The 9,560-nt window shown below is 51.2% G+C and overlaps 1 protein-coding gene across 6 annotated transcripts in view; it reads left to right on the top strand.

Annotated features, from left to right (window-relative positions):
* Positions 1-424: 424 nt before the first annotated feature.
* strn3 (striatin, calmodulin binding protein 3) overlaps positions 425-9,560 on the top strand; it is a 26,128-nt gene continuing 16,992 nt past the window's right edge. For 5 of the 6 annotated variants that reach the window (XR_007485721.2, XR_007485722.2, XR_007485719.2 and 2 more), the window contains exons 1-6: positions 425-915; positions 3,340-3,443; positions 3,530-3,603; positions 3,826-3,904; positions 3,971-4,120; positions 4,192-4,327. Coding sequence is in view for 2 of the 6 variants with exons in the window: in XM_049740225.2 (XP_049596182.1) it covers positions 658-915; positions 3,340-3,443; positions 3,530-3,603; positions 3,826-3,904; positions 3,971-4,120; positions 4,192-4,327 (801 nt within the window). In the remaining 4 variants the exon portion in view is untranslated. Of the gene's footprint in view, positions 1,058-3,339; positions 3,444-3,529; positions 3,604-3,825; positions 3,905-3,970; positions 4,121-4,191; positions 4,328-9,560 lie in introns of all 6 variants that reach the window. The other variant, XM_049740226.1, reaches the window with a different exon arrangement.

Raw genomic sequence — 9,560 nt, 5'->3', positions numbered from 1 at the left:
GTGTGTGTGTGTGTGTGGGGGGGGTGTTCCTTGAACGATTCGTTTGAACGAATCTTTAGTTAACTGATTCTAAAGATTCCGTTCACTTAAAAGAACTGGAATGCACATCACTACCCAGCTCGCTCTGTAGTGGTGCGTTCATGGCAAAAAGTAGGAAATTTGGCTTTCATGTTCCTCGCCGAACGGTGAACTAGCCTTCCACACTAAAATTAATAAAAATAAAAGAGACGTGAAAGATCAAAAGAGCACATTTAATGGTACATCATAAGCCACTATGAAAAAAACTTTGGCAGTAAAAGTAAAAATCACCGTTAAAATAAAAATGAGGTCTTGGCAATGGTCAGGCATGGTCATTGGCACCGTGATAGCCATTTTTGTTTGTGTCCCTGAAAGCGGCTCGGTGGTAGTTCTGTTCCCGGCATGCACCGCGGCAAGCTTCTCTCCGGCCTCCACCGCTACGAGATCTCTCCGTAATGGCGACGGGTTAGCTCCCCTCAGTAAGCTGCTCCGTCATCAGCCACATTCACCTCATCCCAGTCCTCCTGGGTCGGGTGGAGGGGTGGGCAGCGAGTCGAGCCGGGGTGGAACCACGGGATCGAGCCGGACACGCAGTGGGGGTTTTCCTTCTCTTGCGGACACTTTCCTTACAAGCCCGACATGGACGAGCACCCCGAAGGAGCCACAACCGGAATTCAGCAGCAGCCGGAGCAGCAGCAGGTCCAGCCGGGGGGGAACGGAGGAGCTCACCCAGGCGTCGGCGGCGGGACGGCGCTGGGACCGCCGCAGACCGACGACTTGCCGCGGCCTCAGCAGCAACAGTACACCATCGCGGGCATCCTGCACTACATCCAGCACGAGTGGGCCCGCTTCGAGATGGAGCGGGCCCACTGGGAGGTGGAGCGGGCCGAGCTGCAGGTGAGCCGCGCTGGGGCGGATGGAAGGTAGACGCGACCACTGGCCGGGGCGCCGTTGACGTCCATTCAAGGGAGATCATGTCAACATCTTGGACTAATAATAGCAGTGACACTACTCTCACTAATGTGACAACACTCACAAAGTAGGTCAACGACTATTTTAGCCTTTGTCAATACATGATACTTTTTTTTATCAATTGGATGTGTGCTTTTTATTGAATCTAGATAGTGAGCAACAGTCAGGCCATGAATAACAACAGTGTCGACTTGTGCCGCGTATTTAACAAAAAAGAGGGTGGGCAAGGGGGTTCTATAGATCCATCAACTTTCAAGACCACCTATCTTAAACATCTCACGGCGACCATGAATGCAAATCAAAGTGATTTTTCTAAAACGAAACCTTTGCTTGAGGGCCAAAGCCAATCTAATATGCTACGCGCTGGATCACCGTTAGCTTGGACAAGATTAGCCGCATTAGCCTCTCGCTTGCACCCAAACTTAAATGCGTCCAAAAATTCAATTTGTAACGTCTTGACGTTGTCCCTGCGCGTCGAAGTTTGACTCCCAAACAATTAGAGTCGAATATCGTGGAGGAATGTCCTCGAATTTGTACATTCAAAATTGTTTTCGTTCATCATTCTGGCTCCGAGCTAGCTTAGCCTTGCCGCTGACCGACGAATGGCTGGGCCTGCATGAAACCACATACGCGTCATTACACATTTTTGTCGTATGATTTATTTGAATGGCAATATCAATTACGACGTTCCTAAAAGCGGCTCGGTGGCGCACTGGGTAGCACGTCCGCCTCACAGTTAGGAGGGTGCGGGTTCGATTCCACCTCCGGCCCTCCCTGTGCGGAGTTTGAATGTTCTCCCCGAGCCCGCGTGGGTTTTCTCCGGGCACTCCGGTTTCCTCCCACATCCCATAAACATGCTTGGTAGGCCGATTGAGCACTCCAAATTGTCCCTAGGTGTGAGTGCAATGGTTGTTTGTCTCTGTGTGCCCTGCGATTGGCTGGCAACCGGTTCAGGGTGTCCCCCGCCTACTGCCCGATGACGGCTGGGATAGGCTCCAGCACGCCCGCGACCCCCGTGGGGACTAAGCGGTTCAGAAAATGGATGGATGGACGTTCCTAAAAGCCTACTGTACTGTATTTTGTCAGTGACTCTCATATTGCATAGGAATGCTTCTGTTCACAGTAATGAGATTAATTTACAGGACTGAATTTTAAAAGTTTTCTGAAAATCTCTGTGTAGTGAATAGGTAATCAAATCATTGATTTGTCATTCCATACTCACCTGGCAAGCACTCTGTGTTGTTGATGTTGTCCTTATTGGTTTCAAGACCATGGACAATGTGGGTGACTTTCACGCTGAAATGATTAATCAAATTAGAGCCAATGCCGCTGACAGAGGTCTAACTCAGTAAATGCCCGTGTTGGAGATCACTGGCTAATTCCTGGCCTGACCCTAAATTACCGTTTGACAATATTTTGATTATCGCATAATCTTTAAGAGGGGCGCAACGAGTGGGTGGAGCCACCACGTAACCCCACGCACACAAACTCACCTCTCGATAAAATGGATGGTGGCGAAGCACCTGCGTGAAGCTGCACAAACGAATGGTACCATTTTAGGTTCATTTGGAGCAGATGGGGGGCTGGGTGAACTCTGGATGACCTATAAAATAATCTTTCATAACTAAAAAACCATAGCAGCACAAACGAAAATTTTTGCTGCACAAACCAGCACAAACGAAGCACAAACGAACTGTACCATTTTGGGTCCATTTGGAGTAAAATGGGGGGCGGGGGGTGACATCGCTATAAAATAAATGTGTAATATCTACGAAATGGAAGCAGCACAAACGGAATTTTTTGCTGCACAAACAAAGCACAAACGAACGGTACCATTTTGGGTCCATTTGCAGTAAAATGGGGGGCTGGTTGACGTCAGTGCTATAAAATAAATGTGTAATATCTACGAAACCGAAGCAGCACAGACGAATGTTTTTGCGGCACTAACCAGCACTAACGAAGCACAAACGAACGGTACCATTTTGGGTTCATTTTGAGCAGATGGGGGGCTGGGTGAACTCTGGATGACCTATAAAATAATTTTTTATAACTAAAAAACCATAGCAGCACAAACGAAAATTTTTGCTGCACAAACGAAGCACAAACCAAACAGACTATTTTCCTTAAATTTTGCGTGGGGTGGGGGGCCACCTTCACGCAGGTTGGCGAAGCGCCCTGTGTGTATCCCCTGTTGCCATGGCAATGGCACAACTCTGATGTGCCTCTTGACTCACCTGTTTCTATGGACAACTCTATGTGTGTCTTTATAAATATCCACCAATAGTGTCATCTTTCAGGACCAGCTGCTGTCACACTGACGCGTGTGTGTGTGTGTTTTGTTTTGGTCAGGCGAGGATAGCGTTCCTCCAGGGAGAGAGGAAAGGTCAGGAGAACTTGAAGAATGACCTGGTCAGAAGAATCAAGATGTTGGAGTATGCTCTCAAGCAAGAGAGGTGCGTGCGTGCATAATTAGCCCGAGTAGCAAAGCTTTGGAAATGCATTGTGTGTAACTGTGTGCGTGCACGTTGGGGTTCCACAGGGCCAAGTATCACAAGTTGAAATATGGAACAGAGTTGAATCAAGGCGACTTGAAGATGCCCAGCTTTGAGTCAGGTGACATTGCTCTGCCCTGCCCCCTTGCTTTCTGGTTGTCCTGGTTACATTGCCTCGCCTGTCGATGTTAGTGGTGTTCTGTTCTATGTGTGTATCTGCATGCGGTCTGTTTTTTCCACTTGTGTATTTGTGTGCATTTGTTGTCTATGTCTGTATGCCAGTAATCGTGCATGTTTGTGCGTGTATCTGAGTGTATCTAATCGCGTGTCTGTCGTGTTCCAGACGCCAAAGACTCAGAAGTGTCGGCGCACGCCACCAACAGTCAGCTGACGTGGAAACAAGGAAGACAGCTGCTGAGACAGTAAGATGACATCATGGTGACTTCATCAGGCAGTGGCAGGAAGTGCTCACGTGTGTGCGTGCGTAGGTACCTTCAGGAAGTGGGCTATACGGACACCATCTTGGACGTGCGCACGCAGCGTGTGCGCTCGCTGCTGGGCTTGTCGACGCCAGAGCAGAACGGGTCGGTGGAGAAGAAGAATCTGCAGCAGCTTATCAACGGCAAGGATGGCAAACGGTAACCGTGGCGGTGACGACAAGATGACGTGGCTGTGATGATGAGGACACTTCGTGTATTTGCGTGCGCAGGAGTCCAGGTGACGTTCTGGACACGTTCAACTTTCTGGAGAATGCCGAGGACAGCGACGAAGACGACGATGAAGACGGAGAACTCATGGATGACATTGGCAATGATGTCAAACATCACAGGAAACCCAAAAACAAGGTCAGTAACACGTCATCTTCCTCCTGGTCTTCATCTCCTTCCTTTATGTCCTCCTTTATTAGTGTGAAGGCGAAGGCCTTCACAATTATGTTATTCTACACCAGGGGTGCCTAAACATTTTCAGCTTGTGAGCTACTTTTGAAATGACCAAGTCACAAAGATCTACTCACTAAAATGTTTTATACACATATATATATATATATATATACACTACCGTTCAAAAGTTTGGGGTCACCCAAACAATTTTGTGTTTTCCATGAAAAGTCACACTTATTCACCACCAAACGTTGTGAAATGAATAGAAAATAGAGTCAAGACATTGACAAGGTTAGAAATAATGATTTGTATTTGAAATAAGATTTTTTTTACATCAAATTTTGCTTTCGTCAAAGAATCCTCCATTTGCAGCAATTACGGCATTGCAGACCTTTGGCATTCTAGCTGTTAATTTGTTGAGGTAATCTGGAGAAATTGCATCCCACGCTTCCAGAAGCAGCTCCCACAAGTTGGATTGGTTGGATGGGCACTTCTTGCGTACCATACGGTCAAGCTGCTCCCACAACAGCGTTTAAATTTAACATTTGCTCTAACTTTTACAATTTTTGTCCGATTCAAGCTGTTTCAACTTTTGAACTCCAAAGTGAACCTCTTGAACCTGTAGTTTTCGTTTTGTTCCAAATTTTAAAAATTTTTAGCGCAATTTTTAAAAGAAATTTCCATTCATTCTCTTCGAGGCATTCAACATTTGCTCTACCTTCTACATTTTTTAACCGATTCAACCCGTTCCAACTTTCAACTGTTCATCTTTTTCCTACCTATTCCACAACTTTCCACCTACCAAAAGTTCAATATTTTCAATTTTGAAATTTACGCCAAATTCTAAAAACTTTCATTTTCAACTCTAATTTCTACATTTTTCAACCGATCCAACCCGTTCCAACTTTCAACCGTTCATCTTTTGCCTACCTATTCCACAACTTCCCACTTACAAAAAAATCCCAAATTTTCTATTTTGAAATTCACGCTGTTGCGTGTTGTGCGGGGATGTCCGAAGTTGAGGCAGGAAAAACAAAGATGTGGAGTGTAGAGTTGGCCCTTTATTGGCAAGATCTTGGGTTGTTCAATGGCCGTCAGTACACAATGGCAAGGCAGCACATCAACAACAACGTCCGTCTCCAGGTCAGCTTGTTTTATACTGTCCGGAAAGGCGGAAACTTGTCACATGACCATTTGGTATCTGTGAGTGTGGGGGGCGTCACCCCTCTGTGTGTGTGGGTGTGTGGGTGTGCCTTTGTGTGTCTTGCATTAGTGTTCTGATTGAGCAGTTATGTTTATATAAACTAAGGAAAAGAATTGCATAATACAAACATTAAAACTTCCATGAGATTTTAAGCAGGCAGCCACTGACAACAATCAGACGGACATAGAAGAGTATACTGACTCTGTTTCCTCTTACATCACGAAGTGCATTGATGATGTGACCCACACAAAATACATCGTCACTCGGGCTAACTGGAAGCCATGGCTGACAGGGGCTGTCCTCAGGCTGCTGAGGGCCAGAGACAAAGCCTTCAGAGCTGGGGATGAGGCTGGCTTGAGAACACGAGGGCCGACCTGTCCCGGCGCATCAAGGAAGCAAAAAAGGCATTCTCTTGCAAGGTTACCGCCCACTTCAAAGATAGGAGGGACGCACGGAGCCTATGGTAAGGCATTCAGACCATCACGGACTACAAGCCCGCGCCGCAGAGCTGTGAGGGCAACATCCCTCTGCTCAACGATCTGAACCGCTTGTCACGGTAGGGTGGAGCATGGAGCAGGACGACCAAGTGCAGCTTGGACCAGGGTTTATTGAAGTAACTCAAAATACAGACTCGGTAAACTGACATGACTTAAACAATAACTTGACTGACTGACCGGGACGTGGAGCAAGACAGCAGGACATGACGGCACCAAGACAGGACGACACACCGAACGACAGGAACCAAAACCAATGACCAAAACCAATGATCCGACAGGGAGAGAGGGGCAGACAGGACTTTTATACACGACAGGTAACGAGAGGCAGGTGGGAACAATCACACTGATCATGGGCACACAGGAGGGGAGGGGCGAGCACACAGACAGAAACCAAGACAACAGGCACATAGTGGGGCAGTTGGGGGCGAGACGTGACAGAACCCCCCCCACAAGGGACGTCTCCCGACGTCCCAAAAAAAAAAAAACCAGGGGAACCAAACCGCACCGCACTCGGGCGGCGACTTGGGGAACCGAACCGCACCGCACTCGGTCGGCGACTTGGGGAACCGAACCGCACCGCACTTGGGCGGCGACTTGGGGAACCGAACCGCACCGCACTCGGGCGGCGACTTGGGGGAACCGAACCGCACCGCACTCGGGCGGCGACTTGGGGGAACAGATCCGCACTCTGGCGGCGACTGCGGGGACAGATCCGCACTCTGGCGGCGACTGAGGGGACAGATCCGCACTCTGGCGGCGACTGCGGGGACAGATCCGCACTCGGGCGGTGACCTAGGGGACAGAGCCGCACTCGGGCGGTGACCTAGGGGACAGAGCCGCACTCGGGCGGTGACCTAGGGGACAGAGCCGCACTCGGGCGGTGACCTAGGGGACAGAGCCGCACTCGGGCGGTGACCTAGGGGACAGAGCCGCACTCGGGCGGTGACCTAGGGGACAGAGCCGCACTCGGGCGGTGACCTAGGGGACAGAGCCGCACTCGGGCGGTGACCTAGGGGACAGAGCCGCACTCGGGCGGTGACCTAGGGGACAGAGCCGCACTCTGGCGGTGACCTAGGGGACAGAGCCGCACTCTGGCGGTGACCTAGGGGACAGAGCCGCACTCTGGCGGTGACTTCGGGAACAGAACCGCGCTCGGGCGGCGACTGGGGGAACACAACAGCACACGGGCGGCGACTTGGGGAAACAGAACCGCACTCCGCGGAAACTCGGGGAAACACAACCGCACTGGGGCGGCGACTTGGGAAGTCTGTACCGCGATCGGCGGCCACTCACAAAGTCCGTACAGTGATCGGCGACATTCGGAAGGCGGGGCTCTGCGCGGCGGCAAGAGCCATCACGCGCCGCAGCAGTGGGAGTGGAGCCAGGGATGATCGCGGGTCCGACGCAGCTGGCTTGGATGTCTGGCGACGTTCGCGGGTCCTGCGACGCTGGGGTGGAGCCCGATGGCGGCCGTGAGTCTGATGACGCCGGGAGGCACTCCAACGGCGGCCGTGGGTCCGGCGTCGCGGCACCAGAGTCCGATCGCGGCCGGAAAGCCGCTGGCGCCCGAAGCACTCCGATGGCGGCCGCGGGTCCGGCGTCGCGGCAGCGAAGTCCGACGACGGTCGCAGAGGCGATGGTGCCGGGAGGAACTCCGATGGCAGCCGTGAGTCCGGCGTCGCTGGAGCAAGATCCGATGGCAGCTGAAAGCCCATGGCGCTGGAACAAGCTCGGACGACGATCGGGCGTCGCAGCGGGAGCTGGTGGTGGAGGGGGGTCCAAGCGCTGGTCGTTGTGATGGTCGGATCATTCTGTCACGGTAGGGTGGAGCATGGAGCAGGACGACCAAGTGCAGCTTGGACCAGGGTTTATTGAAGTAACTCAAAATACAGACTCGGTAAACTGACATGACTTAAACAATAACTTGACTGACTGACCGGGACGTGGAGCAAGACAGCAGGACATGACGGCACCAAGACAGGACGACACACCGAACGACAGGAACCAAAACCAATGACCAAAACCAATGATCCGACAGGGAGAGAGGGGCAGACAAGACTTTTATACACGACAGGTAACGAGAGGCAGGTGGGAACAATCACACTGATCATGGGCACACAGGAGGGGAGGGGCGAGCACACAGACAGAAACCAAGACAACAGGCACATAGTGGGGCAGTTGGGGGCGAGACGTGACACCGCTTCTCAAAGTCAAAAAAAGTCAAAGTCAAAGTCAGCTTTATTGTCAATTTCTCCACATGCCAAAGACACACAAAGAAACCGAAATTTCGTTCCCCCCTATCCCACGGTGACAAGACATGGCTCACAACAGACAAACAAGTATAACAAAAGCATGCTGAATAAATAATGAATAAATAACACAACAATAAATAAATAAGAGGAGCAGAAAAAAAAGGAGCAAGTGCGCGTACAGCAGACATTCCCGAAAATAGCGCAACAGTGCCGCATGCTACGCAGAAGGGGAGTCTGGTGGTGCGGGAGCGCAGGCTCCTGTACCTCTTCCCGGAGGGCAGAAGGTCAAACAAAGAGTGAGCCGGGTGACTCACATCTCTGGCAATCAAGGTTGCCTTGCGGGCGAGATGGGAGGTGTAAATGTCCTTCAGGGAGGGGAGCGAAGCACCAATAATCTTACCAGCCGTATTCACTATGCGCTGCAGGGCCTTCAAGTTCTGTTCAGTGCAGTTACCACCCCAGACAGGGGTTTCTTTGCTCGCTTCGACGCTCAGAACAGCACTTGCCCGCTGAAGACCCCTCCACACGAGCAGCCCCTGTGCCTCTCTGCCGATAGCATGAGGAGGACGCTTGCCGCTATCAACACTCGTAAGGCGGCGGGCCCAGACAACATCCCAGGTCGAGCGCTGAAGGACTGCGCTGAGGAGCTGATGGGTGTCTTCACGGACATCTTTAACATTTCCCTGCAGCAGGTCATCGTGCCATCATGTTTCAAGGCTGCAACCATCATACCTGTGCCGAAGAAACCTGCTCCATTTTGCTTCAATGACTACCGCCCCGTGGCACTGACACCCATCATCATGAAGTGCTTTGAGCGGCTTGTCATGGAGCACATCAGATCCATTTTCCCCAGCACCATAGACCCCTTCCAGTTTGCGTACTGAGCCAAATGGTCCTCTGCCCTCCACTCAGCCCTCACCCAGCTGGAGAAAAGAGACTCGTATGTGAGATTGCTGTTTGTGGAGTTCAGTTCTGCATTCAACACCATTGTACCACAGCGACTCATCTGCAAACTCGACAAGATGGGCCTCAGTACCTACCTCTGCAACTGGCTACTGGACTTCCTCTGTCAGAGGCCTCAGGTAGTACGTGTTGGCGACAATATCTCCAGCAGCATCACGCTGAGGACGGGGGCCCCCCAAGGCTGCGTGCTCAGTCCGCTGCTCTTCACCCTGCTGACGCATGACTGCACTGCAACCTACAGCAGAAAGCGCATGCTGAAATATGCCGACGACACAACTCTG

Source organism: Syngnathus scovelli, chromosome 14 (assembly GCF_024217435.2).
Source record: "Syngnathus scovelli strain Florida chromosome 14, RoL_Ssco_1.2, whole genome shotgun sequence".
NCBI classification, from domain to species: Eukaryota; Metazoa; Chordata; class Actinopteri; order Syngnathiformes; family Syngnathidae; genus Syngnathus; species Syngnathus scovelli.
This window is presented reverse-complemented; position numbering and strand designations above follow the sequence as displayed.